The 21,539-nt window shown below is 40.6% G+C and overlaps 2 protein-coding genes across 6 annotated transcripts; both read right to left on the bottom strand.

Moving 5' to 3' along the window:
* Positions 1-4,131: 4,131 nt before the first annotated feature.
* On the bottom strand, positions 4,132-9,746 carry RB195_011487 (uncharacterized protein; the record flags this gene model as incomplete). 4 transcript variants are annotated; one of them, XM_064192919.1, is made up of 11 exons in its annotated part: positions 4,132-4,227; positions 4,349-4,433; positions 4,617-4,714; positions 4,870-5,037; positions 5,139-5,167; positions 5,986-6,166; positions 6,267-6,326; positions 8,982-9,066; positions 9,239-9,333; positions 9,485-9,634; positions 9,726-9,746. In XM_064192919.1, the coding sequence occupies 11 exons, from the start codon at positions 9,744-9,746 to the stop codon at positions 4,132-4,134; spliced, it is 1,068 nt and encodes a 355-aa protein (XP_064050502.1). The 4 variants fall into 4 exon arrangements, with proteins under 4 accessions (XP_064050502.1, XP_064050505.1, XP_064050504.1 ...); XM_064192922.1 differs by lacking the exons at positions 8,982-9,066; positions 9,239-9,333; positions 9,485-9,634; positions 9,726-9,746 and adding an exon at positions 7,655-7,771; XM_064192921.1 differs by lacking the exons at positions 4,132-4,227; positions 4,349-4,433; positions 4,617-4,714; ... (2 more) ...; positions 5,986-6,166; positions 6,267-6,326 and adding exons at positions 8,184-8,283; positions 8,800-8,852; positions 9,392-9,411 and having other exon boundaries at positions 9,493-9,634.
* A 2,888-nt stretch (positions 9,747-12,634) lies between these two features.
* On the bottom strand, positions 12,635-21,227 carry RB195_011486 (uncharacterized protein; the record flags this gene model as incomplete). 2 transcript variants are annotated; one of them, XM_064192918.1, is made up of 10 exons in its annotated part: positions 12,635-12,922; positions 13,736-13,839; positions 13,939-14,069; positions 14,131-14,204; positions 14,768-14,914; positions 15,246-15,356; positions 16,068-16,226; positions 18,754-18,794; positions 21,015-21,148; positions 21,220-21,227. In XM_064192918.1, the coding sequence occupies 10 exons, from the start codon at positions 21,225-21,227 to the stop codon at positions 12,635-12,637; spliced, it is 1,197 nt and encodes a 398-aa protein (XP_064050500.1). The 2 variants fall into 2 exon arrangements, with proteins under 2 accessions (XP_064050500.1, XP_064050501.1); XM_064192917.1 differs by lacking the exons at positions 21,015-21,148; positions 21,220-21,227 and having other exon boundaries at positions 18,754-18,804.
* Positions 21,228-21,539: the final 312 nt, after the last annotated feature.

The raw sequence follows: 21,539 nt of genomic DNA, 5'->3' as shown, positions 1-21,539 counted from the left end.
CATCGAAGCAAAAAGATTGGTTCTGTAATAATAGCAAGTAGATGATTTTAAGAAATGAACGAAAATCAAAATTATGGAAAGAAATAGATGGTTTTGGCGCACTGAAAAGTAAAAAAAACAATGGCGAAGTGAAAGTAGATATTCTGATTCGTTTCGTATCCCCTTTAAACAAAGAGTAAAAACAACAACACGAACAATGCCTTCCTGGAAGAACCTCCATAATGATAACTTTTGTGTAACTGCGCATAACCGAGCGCTCCGCCTCTAAGACACGTGATTTTGCTCTATCTTTTTCAAATTAGTGCTATGTAGATGAAGCTTTCGGTTCCGGATATTTGAACAATGAAAACAAGCAGAAGATAAAGTCAGGTCAAAACAACATGGAGTACGGTGCAGTTACGTAAGCGGCCGCGCTCGAAGGGGGCGCTGTGAATTCAGCAGTTGCGACGTGGGACCATCTCCACCGCACCGCTTTGAGTTCTTACGTAACTGCACCGTGCTTCATGTCATTCATGAACCGATTAGACGTCTGCCAGTTAACTAACTGGCTAACGCCAGATACTTTATCCTTTTGCCCTTTATCCTAAGAAATGAAGAACGGGTTCGGCGTGTTTCTGTTGAGATGCGCTCTTATATTTGAACAATAAACTGGTCTACGAACAGTGTGGAGTACTGTAGCAGGTGTTCATATCAGGTGATGTTCAAAAATCAGTGAAAGCGCTTTGTGTCGGAGTTCAGTTTTTTACTCTTATTTGCCCACTTGCCACGAGAACAACGAACTTGAGAACTGAACAAGGATTATGAAACCTTCATATTATTTTATACTTTTGCAAACACAATATAAGAATAAAATCGTGCTGCCGATTTTTTTAGCTTTGCCAGACAATATTTGTGGGGAGAAGCAGAGGGCGCAATCTTGAAGCGCACATGTGACAATGAGACTCAAAGGAAGCAGTTTTCTTCCTTTCCTGCCGCTCCTCCCCAGCACTAACGGTAAGATGACGGAAGCAGAGGGCGCTCATAAGAGCGCCTGACGAGATTATAGTAGTGTTCATGCCCCTTCCCTAGATCTCACTTAAAGGCATCACCCCATGAATCTGAGGTGGTGCAGATTTCAGGTAGAATACTCGTATGCGGGATGGTAGACTATTGATTCCGTCCATTTCTTCCTGATTGCCGTAAAAAAAAACGGCCCCGAAGATGCGGAGCCGCACAAGGCTTGCACGCTCCAGTCGAACTCCCTGTAGAAAATAGTGCGCCAGAACGCCTGAAGCCGTATCATCCGGGGCGTTTTTACGGCAATTAGGAAGAAATGGATGGGATCATCCTCCTCTCCACAATCTACTATCCCTTATAAGAATACTCGATGTGCAGGACAAGAGGTACCCGTGAAAACCGGCTGACCGCTCCTGCCCTCTCTTCAGCACCGCGCTCCTCCCCGTAATTACGGCTGCCGCTCCACCAGTTAGATATATTCCACCACCGCCTGAGATCACCTACACTCCGCCCCCCTATTGCTCTCTGATCAACACCGCGCGCGACGTAGGCGGCGCGGCGAAGCGGTGGATAGTGCGAATTTTGAAGGGAGGGAAGTGAAAAACGAATTGCCGCAGCGAATTCTGATGTATAGTAAACTAAGCGCACATTATTGGGAATAAAAGAGTAGAAGTAGATCCTTCTATCCAATGTAACTTTACATAAGTAAAAATTATCTCAAAACATGCTCCAGGGAAAAGAATAACATGCATATTATTTTCATATATTTTCACACATCTCATAATATAACACATTTCATGCCCTAAGTCTTCTATATAAACTGGCAGTGCGTAAGTATGTGTTTGTCACGATGCCATTCAACGAATTCGTGTTCAACTTTCAACACCAGCAGCTATAATAACAACAACTTTATGCGCTTATTACTTTGTATACATTCTTTAAACTCCTTTCTACATTTTACCTTTTTAAAATTTTACTTAGATATAATGTTTATATGGAGCGCACATCAAATATTTCAATACTTGTACGTTTTATACAGGTTTATATAATATAACTTTGCATGGTTCTTCAAATTTCTTTCAACAGCGTTTTATCGCTTCATTTCTATCTATTCTCTACATAAAATCAATATGACAGGTTAGGTGTATTAGTGGCGAACAGAGACCTTTGTATGTTCGAGATATACCTTCAGGTACAGTGTATGTCTGCGAGACATTAGTCGCGCCTCGTTAGTCGTTGGATGCAAGTTTTATTCAGCTAGATAAGCGAAAAGAAAACCTTAGAAAACGAAAAAAAAGTAAAGAAGATAGAAAGAAGATAGCATTACACCGATCAGTGGGACATTTTTTGAAACATCTCTTGGATTCTCAGAGATGAATGAATGTTTTCCACATAACAAGTCGAAACAGGATAATTTTATTTTCACTCGCATTTCTAAATGGCATATCACTTATACAAACCAATTTCATTCTTTCCTTCTTTTAAATTAACTTACAAGCACACTTTATGTAGACCTTCGAACAACATCTGATATCAGGTACTTTCCTTTCCGTTCGATTTTAAAAGCGCATCATAAGAGCTGTGGGCGCAGTGAAAAAAAAATCGCTGTAAGAGCGGTAGGCGCGGCGAAATGGGAGGGGAGGGTGGCGTTGGCGGGGCGTCTTGAAGACGTAGCACAAGAGGAGCAATCAGGCTACTGTAGCGATTATGACGGTATCAGGAGACGCGCGGTGCAATTAGCAACGCTCATTATACGCCTCCTGGATACGCGGCGACGCATCATACGGGTACCTCTTGACCGTTCCCCGAATACTCCTCCTGAAATCCGTACCACCTCAGATTCGTGGAGTGATGCCTTTAACAGGTATAAGCTGAAGAAAACCTTTTATGAGAACACTCTATTTTTTTTGCATCAAACATGTCGACAAAGTTGATAAAAGAATTTAACGCGTAGTAATAAAGATGGAGTATACCCTTTTCACAAGTAAAAATATACGTTTATCTAACCGCTATACGTGTAGTATTATTGTTCTCTTGTATCACTGTTCGTTTATTATGAACAATATCCACTTAATAATCAATGTTCAACTATCATTAGTTCAAGTTGTTAAAGCGTTGAACTATGCTTTGCTGCGCATGACGGCCTCATCCAGCCGTCATCTTATCATCAGTGCTGGGAGTAAGAGGAGAGGAAGAAAACTGCTTTCTTTGAGTCTCTTTGTCACATGTGCGCCTCAAGATTCTCGCCACAAGTCTGGCAAAGCTAAAAAAAATCGGCAGCATGATTTTATTCCTCTATTGTGCTTGCAACAGTATAAAATAATGTGAAAGTTTCATGATCCTTGTTCTCGAGTTCGTTGTTCTCGTGGCAAATGAGGAAACAAGAGTAAAAAACTGAACTCCGACACAAAGCGCTTCCACTGACTTTTGAACATCACCTGATATGTACACCTCGTACAGTACCCCACACTGTTCGTAGACCAGCTTATTGCTCCTCACACCTGCCAAAATTAATACGCCACCGTGCAGATATTAGAGCCCATCTCAATAAAAACACGCCGAACCTGCTCTTCAGTCCAAGGATAAAGGACAAAAGGACAAAGTATCTGGTGTCAGCCAATCACCACACTATACATACACAACTGCCATGGAGCCTTTAAGTTTGTAGCGGTGAATTTTGGCGACAAGTTGGTCGAAAATTAATTTGAGCACAAAAATCTTCTTCTAAGTGTTAAACTGAGTGCGTTCCAGGGAACTAAACGACATGCTTCAGGAAGAAATTCTACTCCCACTTCAAGAAATCCCGCGCACAACAAATCAAAACCAGGAAGTAAAACCAGGACCAAAAATGATTTAGAAAAATAATCGTTTTGACGCGAATGTTTCTTATTCGATTGATCGCCTTCACTGGCCCTGGTAGTGCCACGCCGAGTACACCTGAAACTTGGATAATCAAACCCTTCTATACAAAATCTTCTAATCTTCTATACAAATATACAAAATACGACGACTAAATGAGCAAATTATAAAGAAATTTCATAAAGTCCTTGCAAACACACTTTTCCCGCTTGTGTTTAACCAATAACTCATTCCCACAGGCAGGTAAGCAAAAATTTATTTACTTTAAACCATTACTCAATAACGACTACTTTTGTCAAAAATACAAACGACTCTATACTCTTTGCTGCCTGCTTCGTAGAAACAACCGATGTGGTCTTCGCTCACGTTCATCTGCAAGTAGGCTGCATGTATTGTAACTAGCAAAGCTACTTCTTGTAAGAATAAATGATTGCTGCAGATGATCATTAGTAATAAATTACTCTGATCATCGCTAATGACCTCAGGTCCTTACCCTTTTAAGTGTATGTGACCACAATTTCGTTGCCTCGTCAAAAAACCAGTAGAGTCCCCAAAAATTCCAGTAGCTTGTGTACGAACTGGAAAAATGTCCATTTATAATTTTGAGGCATAGAATTCATGATGGATAAACCATTCGTTCATAAATAGTTTCTAACCTTGCTTGCTTTTTTTTCTTGCTTTCATGTTCATGAACTTTCCCAAAAATCAAATGTCGTTAAAAATACATATTTTGTAGTGCCGAAGAATTCTTAAATACTTACCTTCCGTGAACTAATAACTTTATGTTGTCACCGTTCGGACACGGTTTGGTATTTTTAAAACAGTCACGAGCTTCAACCTCTAAAGGGCAGCTGTATAACTGAAAAAAGTAAACGTTTCCATTACTTGAATCAAAATAAGTCATGCTAACAAAATTCAACAACAGTTTTTTTGAATTTTTTCCATTTCAATTCCCATTTAAAAACGGTTCGAATTTTCATTGGGTGGAAAAGAAACTAGAAAGGAAAAACAAACTCTGTCACTGAATTGCTGTCCTGCTGCATCGTAAATGTCCACTAGCAAATCAAGTCGATGGTTCCAGGTCATTTCATTCTTTGTTTCATCACAATGGGGCAACTTCTGGGCTGAAGGATACCTCGAATAACTTCTTGCTGCGCTCACCATCACAAAAAGGGAAGACAACTGCAAGTTTGTTGGGTTAAACAAAAAGGAACTGTGTTAAAATAAGAGCGGCCCCCAAACTTGCTTTTTTTTGCTCATTTTCGAGGTCTAAAATGGCTTACCTCAATTACGAATACGAACATGGGGATTGCTGAAATGAAATGGAATGAAACAAAATAAGCGCCACTTATTTGTAGTGTTCATCAGTCAGCTTAGTGCAACAACAGTACATTTAGCACAGTATTTCTCAATGTAATTCAGAATCGATTCTCCCCTCTCTAAATCCCTAAAACCGAACAACGATTTGTTGATAATGATCATTTCGTACGTAGTTTCCAAAGCACATGAAATTTGAAGAAGCAGTATTCTGCCATTTTTGTGGGTCTAAGAGCGCTTCCCTCCCATTCAGCCCCATCTCACCATCTACTGCCGACAAAGCCCTGTCAAAAATAGCCTGTAGTCCGGTGCAGTTGTGTAAATTGGCGCATTCCAGTGAAGGATTTCCAGTTTTTCGAATAGGGCAAATTGGCTGATTTCAACATGCGTAATCCGCTTTTCTTCCCCCAAGGAGAGAAGGATAAACGTGGGTTTCGTCGCACTCATTAAAGAGCCAATTTGGAATCCAAGTTTGCAAACTTGGATTCCAAATTGGAAACTATAGAAATAAGGTTGTTCATAGGATCTATCTGCATCTGTGATCTAAAGTAGAGACTCACCACATGTTCGCCTACGTACTTACCATGATTCATTTATCCGTGATTACCACGTATTAAATAAATAAATAAATAGAGAAAGAAACAAGAATCTGCTTCGAGGAAACAATCGATGTGATGTTTTTTCAGGTTCACCCGCAATTAGCCTACATTGATTGTAACTATCAATAGTACTTTTTACGAGTATTTATACGTGCTGCAGATTATTACTAGTATTAAATTATCATGATCATTGCCAATGACTTTGATTCCTTACCTCTTTCAGTTCTCGTGACCACAATTTCACGACCTCCTGGAAATAATAGTAACTTTTCGCACTCTCCGCACAATTTGTTCAATTCGTCTCTTGTGTCCATGAATCTTTCACGTGCAACATACTTTTTGTCGGGAACATTGCAGAGTGACCAATGATGACCACTGTCTCTGGGGCGAAGATCCTTAAACTCGGTGTTCTTTACGCGAAAGCAGTACCAACATGTTCTCCTTCTAAACTTGCACTCGATATTTTTTGGTCACTCGTCGATGCAAAACACACACCATGCTTTTCTCGTATTCTATTGAAACGATCATCTTCACGTCTAATGACTTGGCAGGCGTCTGAAAAATGTTCTCCCTTTGCGTCACAGAACGCACATATCATTGAACTCTAAAGTCTACTGCATTGATCACTGGAGTCACTGATTTGAAAAGATTCCTGGTCACGTTCCATAAGAGCGATTGTATCCTGTAACTCGCTAATACGGTCAAAAATACTCCGCAAGCGTGGTAAATCATGCAATCTTCTTATTTTGACCGCTGGTTCCTCATCATTTGACGAGTACGCGACGTCTTGCTCGTTAATTTTTCGAACCATTCTGGACCAGTAATCTTTATCTTCGCCACAATGGAGTCGTATTCCTGGTCTTCCTGCGCCACATACACCTTTTCTCTCTGAGTGTTCTTCCTTTGGTTATTGACGTTCACTGTTTGGTGCGACTGTCTCGACATAGCTGGATTTTTCTGCACCTTTCGTGCATTTATAACATTCTGACAGCATTGCATTGTTCGCTATTGATATTGCATTTTCGACAAGTATCTTAGTGTTGAGATCATCTTGAAAGGTCATTATAATCTCAGAAGTAGTCGTCACTGGTACGCGAGCTTGAACAGTTTCTCTGGACCCCTGCGAAAGAACACAGAAGGCGTTAGCGCCGGTAGTTGGTACTGCATCTGAAACCGTACAGATGTGTCTAAATTTTTACGTTTACAGCTATCTCTGCAGGATTACATGTGCAGTCCTCAACTAAGTCACAATGATGTTCTTCTACCGCTTTACCATTAAGACAGTGTAGACTAGAAGCGAAACTAGATTCCTATGGAGCGGTCTCTACTCAATCCGTGATGGAGCGTTTAGCAACGGAATAGGTAGTATCAAAGAACTGAGAGTGAACGCGAATGAGTGCCATTTTGCTGGTACATTAGAGCTACCAATGATTCAGTTTCACCGTTCGAAGCATCAATATGAGTGATTTTCACCTTTGCAGCTTCGTTCCACCTGTTACAGCGGACCTCCGGAGATATCGGCGTCAAATGTATGCGATAAAAAGACATCACGAATTCTAGTAGAAATAGTCGCATTCAAGTTCTCCGCGTGATTCAACACGTGGAGTGACACCAGGATAGCGATTTCCCCCTCCAGTTCTGGAATCAAACTCAATGCAGATAATCGTTTGCTATCGGCCACGTTGTAAATGATGAAAATACTTTCTGGTTCACAATTGATTCCACGCGCGAATTTCAAGCTGCTCGAATCTCAGGAACTGTAGTCTTGTTGTTCCGGAGTTTGAAGCACGTCTCCCTTTTGAAAGGGTTTATTCTAGGGACTTCGAATAGTTGGACCTTGCAAACCTTCTCTCCTTGAGTGCATAGCAGTGGTGTCTGCTCACCTGCTGGCATCCACTTATGACGCAAGCTCCTACCATCACTATCACTGCAAATTGTTCCTTCCAATCAGTTATCTTTGCATGTCTTTGTCTATTCCGACCAAATTGCTCCAGCACCATGTAGCTGACAATTCTGACTACTGGATAGAAGAAGCTTGCAACAACTCGAAATTGTTATCCAATGACGAGGGGAATGTAGAGGAGAACATCACATTCGGTTAACATACAGGATAAATTGCTTTTGCACTTATAGGCCAGCATGCGCGATTGAATACTATGACGGCACATATTGTGCATTCGATGTTTTCACATAAAGGCTATGGCGAAGCAGGAGGGGGCAGTTTCATCTCTCTTCCTTATCAAACCGATCTCTACGAATTTCCATTGAACATCATGCTCATAATGTGCTGAAGGATAATGTGTAGTGGAAAGCAAATTGTTTCATTAATACGCGATTTCTTCAGGGTTTATTAGAATTCTTCGGCACATATCTGATAAGGTGTCTCAAGTGGTGAGCTAAATTCCACTACTCCTAGAATGCAACGAATGTGCCGGATGATGCACCATAACGCGAATGTTTCTTATTCGATTCATCGCCTTCACTAGCCCTGGTAGTGCCACGCCGAGTACACCTGAAACTTGGGTAATCAAACCCTTTTATCGGTATATACAAAATACGACAACTAAATGAGCGAATTATAAGGAAATTTCTAAGAGCAAATGAAAGTAACAGAATAACTGTGGCATCCGATCTTATAGCGTCTTCACGTTTAATATTCCTAGATGACTGCGGTAGACATGACAAAGCAACAGAAATCAATAAATCACATTGCCAGATTTGCTGTCTAGAATGAGCGTTCATAAAATGCCATGCAAATAATTAGGATTATCAATCCTTGTCTAGTCGGTATTTATCGACATCCTCATCAGTCGTCAAAAAAAAAGAGCGACAACACCAGTCGGTGATCAATGCCTTCATCTTCTCTTCTAGTACTATTTTTTCAAAAAAAAAAATACATCAAAGAATTTGCGGACACACTTTTTCCTTGTGTCCAGCCAATAACTCATTCACAGGCAGATAAGCGAAGATTTATTCACTTTGAACCATTACTCAATTACGACTATCAAAAATACAAAGGACTCTATACTCTTTGTTGCCTGGTTCGAAAAAGCAACCAATGTGGCGTTTTCTCAAGTCCATCTGTAATTAGACTGTATTGATTGCAACTATCAATAGTACTTCTTATGAGTAATAATAGCTGCTGCAGATTATGATGTTGCTGCTTATTATTAGTACTAAATTATCCCGCCAATGACTTTAATTTCTTACCTCGTTAAGTTCGCGTGACCACGATTTCGCAACCTCTTGGAAAAAATAATAGGCTCCCCAATAATCCCAATACTTCGTGTTAGAACTGCAAATGATATATTTTCGTGTCATAGAATCCATTGTGGATAAATTATTCGCTTATCAAAATAGCCTTCAACATTCACATTTTTCTCTTTGCTTTCATGATCACGATCTTCCACAAAAAATCAAGAGTCAATTTGCAGCCAATTATCCGATAAGAATTCCTAAACTATTACCTTCCGCTAATTAGTATTGTTATATTATTGCCTTTTGGACAACCATAAGAACGAAAACAGTCGCGAGCTTTAAACTCCAAGTCGCAGCGGTATAACTGAAAAAGTGAATGTTTTTGAAGTGACAATCACTTGAATCAAATTAGGTAATGCTACCTTAGCAATCAGCAAGACTTCTAAAATTCTGTAGTTTTCATTTAAAAAAGTCCTAAATTTGACTGAATAGAAAAGAACTTCGCGAAAACAAACTTCATCACTGAATTCTGCTCCTGCTGCTTTGAAAATTTCGACCAGCAAGTTAAGTCGATCGCGCCAACGAAATTGTGTAGGACAAAATGGCAAGTTGTCGCCAAAAGGCAAACTCTCTCCTGTGTTTATCATTAAAAGAAGAGAAAAAATCTGCAAAATTGTTGGTTAAAAAAAAAGATTCGTTTCAAAGCTAAAGCTGCCTCCAAAATTGCATTCATTTTCGAGACCTAAAATAACTTACCTTAAGTAAGAATACGAACATGACGACCGCTGAAATTAAATGCAATGAAATGAAATAAGCACTATTTATTTATAGTGCTCATCTAACAGTCTAGTGCAGTGACAGTACATTTGGCACAATATATGTCAACTGAATGCAAAATCAATTGCGATGTGATGCCCTAAACTCCCCTATAACGATTCGTTGATTAGCGATCCTTTCGCGTGTACTTTTGGAAGCACATAAAATTTGAGAGGGTATTCTACCTTTTATAATGCTAGGGGCTGAGATTTGTTTTTTTAAATCTCTTTCGCGCTTCATCTATAATCGTTCCATCCTTCCACTCTATCGATTTGAAAAACAGGAGTCGATGCGATCGAGGTGAGTTTAAAGACATCACCCTACGAATCTGGGGTGGTGGGAGTTTCAGGTGGAGTATTCGTATATTGCATAGTAGATTATGGAGAGGGGGCGATTCCGTCTATTTCTTCCTAATTGCCGCAAAAAAACGGCCTGGAAGATACGGCTTCGAGCATTCCGGAGCGCTGTTTTCTACAACAAGTTCGATTGGAGCGCGCCAACCTTGTGCATGCGACGCATCTTCGGGGCCACTCTTTACGGCATTTAGGAAGAAATGAGCGGAATCAGCCTCTCTCCATAATCTACGACCCCGCATAGGAACTCTCCACTTGAAATTCGCCCCACTCCAGATTCAAGGGGTGATGCCTTTAACGAGTGACTATTTTGTGCCCTGTGAATTGTTTTAAACTTGATTAATGAAATTAAACTAACATGTGAACAAAAACGAGAAACTAGCGTGGAAAGAAGAAAAAATGACAAACATGATGTACCTCTGAGATAACCTCGTCGACATTGGATTTCTAGCGTTTCCAAAACGTTAGAGTTGAATAAACTAGTGGATATTCCTGAGAAAATCCCCTCAGTCTTATCCGAATTGTGATGTGCTGCACATCATGCCTATAACTACTCTGAATATCCGGCTAAAGCCAGACTTCAGACTTTCTGTGGTGTTCGCTTCGCTGAACACTGGCAATTTATAGTAGTGGCATTTTCTGTGAAATTAGTTCTGTATTTTTCTAACAACGCTCTCTTTCTCTTTTTTTATATTAAATTAAGACAAGAGATCGCCGAGTTTTCCTTCTAAACGCGTCAGTTCTACACTTGGAGAATATTCAACCATCAGCTTCAAATACCCTTTCGATACCAATATAATATAGGCACACTTTGAAAGCATTGGTCGAAGTATGGATGTTACTCCTGATTTCCCCCAGCAGCTATCATAGAATGATGTTGTAACATAAAATGACGTAAACAACATCATCGTACTGATAAAGATATATTTCTCATCAGATCATGTAAACTGTTGGGCACTATTTAAGCAGCATTTGTGTGGGTGTTTCCACTTTCTGAAGAAGGCATGCTACCAAGTTGAGGCAAACGTACAAGGAAATCATAAGAGGAGTCATAGAGGTGCAATGCAACACGTGCGGTGGCCATGAATATGAAACGGTCGCAGCTTCCAATTTACCTTTTGCGACATCTACACGAAGCTATTGTGCACCAATCCGACGCGGGACTCATCTCACCCCATCTTGTAGCCATTTGGCGCCGGCGCACCAATCCAACGCCGTGTGGACCCGTACCACCCCCTTTTTTCCAATTTCGTGGTGCACCGACAAACACCTAACACACACACGTGACAGGCTAAGCCCGTTATTATATAGCATAATCAAGGTACTTGAGATCTCTGTATAATCTCTTTTCTAATGAAAACTTGATAAAAAGTTCGCATCTACCACACCTAAGGTTTAGATTCGTTTTCTTGGGTTGCTAGCATTGGTCGTTTTATAAATTCATTCGTAAATTTTATAAAAGTTTTATCAATTCAATTTGTTAATTCACGTACCATAACCCGTTGTTCATGAGGGGTGTGATCGGAGACGTGCTCGAAAATCTAGCATTCTTTCCCGCTGTCTCAAATACTCATTTATTAACTGCTTACTCAGGATACCATGAGGATGTTGATGTACCAATGTGAACCAGCTGAGAACCAGGTTAGATGCGGCTCAAAGACATTATCAACGTCACTCCCAACGCTTGACAACATCTTGGATAACGATAACGAGAGAATGAAACGACTAGAGATAATCCGGGGTACCACGTTCAGCGAAGACGGACCATCTGAGTGTTGGGATGAGTTTCTTTCTCCATTCTGCCTCCATTACAATCGCTGTGAAATTTTTTCAAATTTTTTTTTTCGAATGGTTTAGCAACTGTTCCTTGGAAAGTGTTTTAAAGTGAACTGCTCTTATACTCTCTCAGGAAGAAATGGTTTGTGTCCAATTCCAACTGCTGCTCAGGAATTACTTGAAATGCTTGTTCCTCTATTTTTGCCTCTAATAGAAGAAGATACAGATTAAATTGAACGAGACTAAAAAGGGGAAATCAGCCTCCGATTTCCCGCATTCTATCGCGTATAATAAGTTGCATCGTCGGAGAGAGCATAACAAAGAGTGCTATCACTGAGGCTCTTTTTCTGGATTTGTGGGAGAACACAATGTGACTTCCTTCATGCCCCTGAACTACACCTCTAACGTGTACTCGTGCTCAGGTCGTGAAAATTCCCTGAAAAAGGTGATACTCTCGATTTAAACTATACTAAGCACGTATTTGCTTTTTTTCAGGTAAAGTCACGTTCTGATCCTATCTCTCCCTATCTTTCTAAAAGTAGTTGGTGAGATGCAAAGTTCCAATCATCTAAAATTGAAATTATTGGCGGTGGTTGTGATGGCGGTAGATCAAGAAAGTCTAAAACCATTTCAAGAATTTATATAGTGCAAAGGAATAACTTTAATGGAGAAGATAAAGTTAACAAAAGCTGTGATAATCGTTTTTGTTATACGAATTCGCTATATTATGTTTCGAGATCGAAGGTTATCAAGGGAAGCTAATGGAAGCAAAGTCTGCGTTCTGGAACAATGTAGAGGTCGTAAATCTTCCTTATCGTGGTCTTCAGGGTTTTGTATTTTCGCATGTTTTGCTGGTTTTAGAATCGCCCTCGTTGCATCAAATCGTCGTTTTCTTCGCCGCCTTGCTGAAGCAAAAACTGGAAACTCGCACGGTACTGTTGAATTCGGTAGACAACAATCATTGCTTGAAGTTTCTCCACAGAAACGTATGAGCGAAATTTCAAATTCCTGTAAATGTTGAATGTTCGGAAAGCTAATGAATCTTAAGAACACTGTTACTCTAAATGAAAGTAACAATTCGTTGTTCCTGGGTATATACTATGCATTTATAGTATTCACTTTACTGTTACTTAACAATAGCAATAATATTTTATCCTTTTCCAAATCTTGGAATCTCTCCAAGAAGAGTGGTAACGGGTGTAAATTACGAGTACGTGTTCGCGCTCAATTTCCAAAAATCGTTATGATGAAAAAATTTTCTGTAGATTTTCTCACGAGGTACTTTATAGTGCCATTTTTGCATGCGCATTTTGTCCCCTGAGCAGCTTATCCATTGGTTTTAGTTGAACAGGCCGTTGGGAAACCACAATGATTATCATCTGTTCGTTCGTACGCCCAACGCATGTACCGTTTACGCTTTCTATGGTGCCTCGTACGAGAATTCGTGCAGGATGGCCGTTTCACATGCCACATCTCTCAGGACAAATAAGTGGAATTGAACGTGGACACGCTCACACTTTTAATCTACTTCCCTATATTATTCTGGAAAGACCCTAATATCGTCAGTTTTGTCGCGTGGTGCCTTTAAGATCGTTCTGACTAGACTGAGCACTTGTAAGTCTTGACTTCCACATGTCGATATTTACACCTCTTCAGTAAGCTCCTGTTTCCTAGTAAGCTGTTGCATACGTCTAATTCTGTCAATGTCAGTGATGTTCACAGGGTTTCTCTTTTTCCATCGTGTGATGATCGGGTTTCAGAGTTTCGAACTTTGACTTATGAGGTTTAGACATACCCCTTATCACAGAAGGACAGACTCACTCGATTACGTTCATCTTGGGTTTGTGATTCATGGAAGATATTACATGAAAGCCAATGACAAAGATCTTCAACATTGTCTATATGACCAGTGGCTATGACAGCACCTAAGGTGTACAGTAAATAGTATAGTGAAATCATTGTGCCAAATATGTAGGAAATTTTATAGACGTGGTTTAACGAATGTTTTTCCTCAAAACATTTACCTTCAGACTGACTATGCATGTGCGAATCGAATAATGTAAGAGAAGAAGTCGTTCGTTCAAACACAATAAGTACAGTCCTTTCGAATGCGATCAACAATAGAAAAAGACGAATATCTCGAGAGAGAGCAGGGCTAGACAAAAACATTGAAAGAACAACTGAGAATAATGGGCAGAAATCAAAACGAAAACAACCTCCGGACCACTGCCCGTATGTAAAACGGTAGTTCAGTCCATAGCGGTCCAGGTACTGAGCAAAAATCAATCTCCTAAATATTGAGCGACGGGTCAGCGATGCACGATTGATTGTGCAAGCCAGAGACATGGGAAGATGCGCGTCACATTGGCAATACGTACTGCATATTCGTAAATACATGTATATATATATATATATATATATCCTTATATACATGCATCTTTGCATAAGGTATCCTGGTATCTTCACCACTTCTTTTTATACACATCAAGCAGTTTCAGTTATGTATTGCTATCGTCCCGATGATGCTCTTCTTTAACTCTTTACCATCAAGCTCTTTATCAAAGGACAGTAGAATCTGCCCAATTTCTATGATACGCATAACTCCGATTGTAGCGCTCGTTAGGGTTGTACGTTTTTCCCGTCTACACTCTTTGCTCATAGCCTCTTTTACAAGATAAACTGTGACACTGAACCATCTATATTAAAATTGAAAAGGAGGGTATTTTCTCCTGAAAGTCTCAAACACCCTGGTACTACAAACTTGTTTTTCCAAAACGTTTTTGAGAAATGAGTTGCTTATGTCTGCTATTTGTTGTTCGCTTCTCATCGTTTCTGTATGCATATAAAACCTACCTTTACAGCATTCTTACATGCATGAATTGCATCTGGAATCGTGAAGTTCTGCTCACCATTCGTTCGATTTTTCACTGCCTCTTCATGTATGCAGTTCCCATCAACAATGGCATTCGTCAAGCAAGAAATCACACGCAATGGGCATGCCTATCCGTAAATTTGTTATCTAAGGAAATCCCATACTGACACGCATAGGTGCATATGAGCGACCGCGACGCGTCGTGTTTCAAGAAAGTGACCAAGTTATTGCGGGCTTCACGAGATGCCCGAGAAAACATGAAGTCGGTTCAAAATCAACCTCCTTGTTCCCTTCCGAACGCCTGTGGCATCTTCGTTGCAGGACACGCTCTTCATGCTATAAGAATAGCAATGTCGCAAGTGACAAACGAAGACGCAAACAGATAGGGAACGCGACAAGGAGGTCAGATAACGTTGATCCGATATTATAGATATTGACGAGCAAATATATGGTACTTACCAGATTCGTCTCTTTTTCACTATTATTTTTGATTTCCGGAACACCTTCATGTCCTGCTGCAGCACGTTGATTTCGGCTTGATACCTGACGCCCATCGCACTCATACGTTGCCTAAACTGTTGCGAATATTCCCCTTATCAGATCTTATTTGCGCAACTACAAGCAACGTTCTCCCACGCAATCCCTTTCTACAATGTTTAGTTTCAAAACGGTAATCCTGTTACGAGTAATTGCCAAATAGGGGCAATAAAATGGATCGAAAGGCTCTTAAGGATCGCTTCTAGATCAGCTAGAAGGTTACGTATGGCTGGTCTCCGATTTCCTGTCATTCCTATGTCTACTTCCTTTTCAACCACTCTCGAATTGTTTATACTTCATACGTTTGATTCTGAATTAACTGTGTTCGGTTTGTAATGGAGCATTTCTGGAAGCCATATTCCGAACTATACCTCTTTTGTTAGGGGCTACTACAGATGTTCTTGAAAATCTCCTTTGCAGTAAGAGTAAAACGGTGCAGCCGGAACGATCTCGTGGTGTAGTTGATCTGTCTACCACACAGAAGGATCAACTCCGCACGAAATCAAATTCATTGAAACAGAGAGAATCGAATCGAAACCAATGGGTTCTCCAAGGAATCAATCAAGTTATCCTTATTATTCACTTTTACGTTTTTCCCTCTTAAGTATTACTTCAAAATTTAAGTTTTGAAATCCTGCGGTGTACTTGTTTTTACATCGGTCATTATTGCATCTGTCATTGATAGTAGGATCTCGTAAATTACTTATATGCCATTACAAGAACAACTCAAATTTTTCAACTTACCTTTGTTCTGTAGATTGCGGACGGCATTTTCGTATCCGTTCGATGAATAACTTCGGCCATCCGTACGGCAATAACTGTACATGCATTAGATGGTGAGTTTCTTCCTCCTAGACGGCTTTGTGACAAAGAGGTCGGCATTCGCCATACAGATATGCTTCCCTTAAAATACGTAGAAATGTGCGTATACGTAGAAATGTGTCATCAAAATAGCAGGAAAAATTCCAAAAACATGAGAATAAGTAGATTGATTAATGAATCTACGAAAATTCACTAATTCCATCTTCATATAACTTACTCCTGTATCTATTTATGAGAAAATGCAGCGGCAAAGTCAAGAGATGTTCGCCTGTCCTCAACACTGTCGCTGTCGGGGAGGGAATATTTTAAAACACTGCTGAGCCGACAAGCACCGACCCTTAACTCAAATATGTCCAACTACCTATTTATACTGAGATCAACGACACAGTCGGAGGTTTTGGTCAGTATCCAAGAAATGAGGAATTGAAAACCTAGCGGAAATGATGGAATAGGCGCAGAAATGGAATAAATGAAATGCTTTTTCTTCGTCTGGGATTCGTGAGATGACAAAGATCACACGTTCAAAATGGATTGGGAAAAGGATACCTGATTCATGTAGATACACCCTCATACCACCTCTACCCAGGAAGTTATCCGTCACGGAACCCAAGACCTAACAAAGAAAATCTTTGCTGTTATGTGCAAAGTGTTGGAGCGGATCAAACTGGACAGGTTTATTAAATATTGCGAAGAAACAATGCCCGACCGAACAAGCAGGCTTTCTGGCGCTGGTAAACCACTAAGGTCTGGTCAATTGTAGTTTCGCCCTGGCCAAACTACAATTGACCAGACCTTAGTAATCTACCAGCGATATTTGAAGCCAATGCAATTAGATTTTCTGAATTTGGATACCGTTTAGACTATCCTCATCGGGGCCGTCAACGCCGTTGCAAGTACTAGAAAAGTTTGTCTGCCTAATCGAGGATATGAATCAACGAACAACTGCCCCAGTTTGAACGCCAACCGGATACATCGTTTGAAGTGGCAAGTGGAGTGAGGCAAGAGACAGTGGCAAGATCCCTCATGCTTAACTTCGTTATCGATGACATCATGTGAAGAATAGTCTATCAATGTGCTACCAACATCGTTTAACAACACTAAGGTGTCCCTTGGCGGATCTCGAGTATGCCAACGATGTTATTGTATTCATGAAGAGAAGTATGAAACTTCAATATATTGTAAAGCTTGTATTGAGGAGAGCTGCAACTTATCGACTACATCTATGCCCTGATAAGTGCAAGCAGTTGTGGGTGTCCTCGAAACCTCTAACGGGAATCGGGGGGACGGCCAACCAACGGACCTGTCCGTGGGTTCTGTTACTTGGGCTATATGTTGAAGCACAACAACAGCTGCGAGAGATAGTCAATCTTCAACGAAATCCATGTGGTCGACCCTCGTCGCCAACGAAGTCAAGCTGCGAGTCTACTTGTGCGCAATTCGCACCATTGTCATGTACGGATCGGAGAGTTGGGCAGCACCATCCACGGTGGTAGAGAGGCAAAGAAAGCTGCGTAGATAGCTGCTTGGCTACGCTTGGATAAAGATTTGTCATAGTCTTTATTCAGATGTGGATATGGCCACCGGCGGATGGCACGAGGAAAACATCTACATCTTGCCCACCCTCTAAGGTCGCCGAAAACCGTCCTGGCTTTCTTGATCATTTCATAAGGAGACTTTCAGAGTGCCTTGTCCAAGTTGTCTCAAGGATGCTTTCAGAACTAAACTGGAGAAGATCACCAGAACGTAAAAGAATGTTCTGCCGTACCTCGATCGTAACCGCTGGCTCCACCGTGTTGATTCGCGCTCGATCGCTTACACAACTGGAGTTCCAGGTCGTTTTGACCCGTTATTTTCTACGAAAAACTTCGTAAAGACGAAAATCCGACTGTAACCAACAAAAAGCACTCTCCTGTAGTAAGCGCTTATTGCTACGGGGAACGAAAAAAAGAAAAATACTCTTTTCCCGCAAGTGCTATATTTAAGTTCATGGACAGTACACTAAATACTAAGCTTTTAGAATACGATGGATGGATAACTTGTTCCAATACTTAACTAAATGAGTTTGGCTACATTCGTACATATACGCTATGACGTGCGGTTGTATGCGATCTATTTTCACAAAATGTACCCCTTTCATTTAATAACAATGCATTTACTGCATTGTTATTGAATGAAGGGGGTACATTTTGTGAAAATGGTATTATTGACAGACATTTTGAAATGAGGACAAACTAGCAGACTGTGAAGTACCATACCATACTAGGTTTCTCGTCGTCGAATGAAGCTGGCAAGCAATTTAAACTTTTTTTTCTGTGATTTTAGCATCAGTCAGCAAGCAGTCATCGCCCACCTTGTGGTCTATTTTTGGTGAAGAAAAATTTCAAATTTGTCACATTACAGGTCGTTCTGGAAGGTTCATACAATGCGATGCGATAAATCTCTTTCCTACCAATTAGTCTAAGATGGTGTGATCACTGAGGGCAACTCAAAGAGCAGTTTCTGTTTTCATCAAGAAAATAAACTAAGATTCAAGAATTTTTAGGTCCAACATTCAGAACGGAGAATTGCGCTGTAGTTTTCATTGAGATAAAAACCACTGAATACAGACCTGTTCTCTTGCAGCTTGAACTAGTGGTATATGAGCATGGTCTGATTTCATGTAATTGGTTGAAGACGTGAACGCCGTCGAAATCCTTGGTAACTCGAATTAAACCCTACCATTCGCATCCGAATAGTCACTATCAAAGATCTGTCTTGTTTCACGTTGCAACTTGCTTGAATTCGTTAGTGAAGAAATCGAACACAATCAACGATTAAGTCTTGATCTCAATCTGACCAGTCTTTATCAAGTCTTTATAAACCGAATATCACCACAGATTCACGTATAAACACTAACGACTACGCATCTTTTCATCTGAGCAGCCATAATGCACAACTGGATTAGGATGGAAGGAGAAAAAAAGACAGTCTGCATGAAGTAAGGAATGTGCGTGAATTATGGCAGGTGCGTCGCGATCGCGTGATCAAAGACAGTGGTCGCGGACCATGAACCTCTTACCTTAGTGTTCTGGTTTTCAAGATTTTTGAAAATAATTTTCGAGTAGTACTTGAGTTCTCCTGACCAGGAAGGTGTAGTAAGATTAATTCATAAACGAAACCATAAACTGTAAAAATATGTTCTCCTACAGAAAGATGCCTTCATTTTAACGCTGTAGAAGCCGGTGTGAAGAAAAATTAATCATATTCAATTCAATTAAACTGAGATACACCCAATTCGAAGATGTAGATAATGATTCAAAAGGCAGAACACCACGAATCTGACGTGGTGAGAGAAAAGCTAAAGATGGGGTTGTAGATTGCTGGATCCGGCGTGGTTCTGCTTATCTTAAGGACGATTTCGGTTGTAACGCTCCACCCTTGTACACGCGCCCCATCCATGTGCGAGCGGTCGAAAATTAATTATGTCTTCTCACCAGCTTATTCAAGAAAAACCGATGAAGAGGCTGCTGAGGAGACGCGAGCGTCCTTGTAGAAGAGCGTTTTTACGTACCTCGTAGGAAATAAAACGCTTCTCACACCATTTTCCACAACAATAGAAGGCATCACCCCACGAATCTGGGGTGGTGCGGGTTTCAGGTGAGTTATGTGTACGGGGTCGTAGATTATAGGGAGGAGGGTCCGTCCATTTCTTCCTGAATGGCGTAAAAGAAAAACAGGAAGATGCGGCTTCAAGCAGTCCGGGGAGCTATTTTCTGCAAGTTCGATTGGAGCGCGCCAGCCCTGTGCACGCGCCGCATCTTCCGGGCCGTTTTTTACGGAAGAAATGGACGGAATCACCCTCCCTTCCATCATCTACGACCCCGTATAGGCATAACCCACCTGAATCCCACACCACTCCAGATTCGTTGGGTGATGCCTATAAGGAGAGATGAGGGAAGCTCGTAGGTACCTGCAATCTGCAACCACATCTCTAGCTTTTCCCGCGGATTCACTTACCACTTCTGATTTGTGATATGCTCTTTTTAACAACTATGGATGGAGAAAAAAATTGCAGGTAGCATTTCTGTTTCTTCTTCTTCTGTTTCTTGGTTTTCCTTATACCCTCCTCTCTGACTCAAGTGATCCTACAGAATGTGCTACTTATGTTTATCCTGAACACTGTAACATGTGTTCGGCTAAGGTAGTGAGACCAGCAGAGAGCTCCTGTTTCAGGCAAAGAAATACAAATATCAGTGATTGTGTCGCGGTTCCTGGGCGAAACAATAGTAACGACGCCTGTAACAAGTAAGATGAGCAAAAAATAATATTCTGGTACTCTAAATCCAAAGCGCTAAATCAGTCAAACAAGCTCAAATTCGACATTTCGAAAATCCAATCTTACGCTGATATTCTATGTAGAAATTCTGCCAGCTTGGTTTCCGGAAAGATAAAGTATGATCAGATCAGTTCTTCATGCTGAATATGTCCAGAAGAAATGTATTGAGTTCATTATTAGCTGCATTTATTCCTCTCACGAACGACCATTGTTCAAACTCATCAGGGATCTCTCATTTTCATCTCGCTCCAAATTAAATACTGAAAAGAATTAGAGAAAACTGGTCTCTTTTTTAGAATTATTCTTAATGATAGGAAAAAGGGCGAAAAGAAAAAAAAAACTATCCAAGACATCCTCTCGCTCGTAGCATTAGGGAACTTGTTGAACACCTCCTTTGGAAACTTCTTCAAACATTTATTTCAAGAAGATAATGAGCCAGTATCCGAGTTGTATTGCATTTCACAGTTGGATTCCATAGATAGCGTACTTATTTTTATTATTTATCATTATTTCTATTTATTCCGATATCGTTTAGGTTAAAGAGTAAATCTTACTATGCGTTCTTTCGAAAGCCGACGGTGGAAAAGTCGGGTGAACACGATCTGGAGTCTCAGTCGCGTAAGCTCGAATTGAGGGAGTGGAGCCAGCTTTTGCGATCGAGGTAGGACCCTCAATAGCTACTTCCGGGCTGCAATGGTGAGTGGAGCTGTAGGCTAATATCCTCTGATGGAATGCAAGACCATAACCACTTATTTTCACCTAGACATTACGCATACTAACATCTATATTCCCTCGCTGTTCGTGAGAATTGAGTTTTTGTATATTTCGATATATAAATGTGGACTCGCTGATTCACTGTTAGTGTCTAAAAAGGAATTGAACGTGATTTTACAGCTGTTTAACTCGTTCGCACTGATCAGAATCGACTCATCGATTGGACTGTGAAAATCTGTGCAACTACTAGAAAGACCTACCCTCCTCTTCATTATTGCAGTCAGGATCAAGCATGTGTTTTTGACACGACCCTCCATCCCCTAACTCATGCATTTTTCAAAACAACTTGATTCAAAACATATTTC

This window comes from Necator americanus, chromosome III, assembly GCF_031761385.1.
Source record: "Necator americanus strain Aroian chromosome III, whole genome shotgun sequence".
NCBI lineage: Eukaryota > Metazoa > Nematoda > Chromadorea > Rhabditida > Ancylostomatidae > Necator > Necator americanus.
The sequence above is the reverse complement of the archived record's forward strand: the minus strand, read 5'-3'. Positions and strand labels throughout refer to the sequence as shown.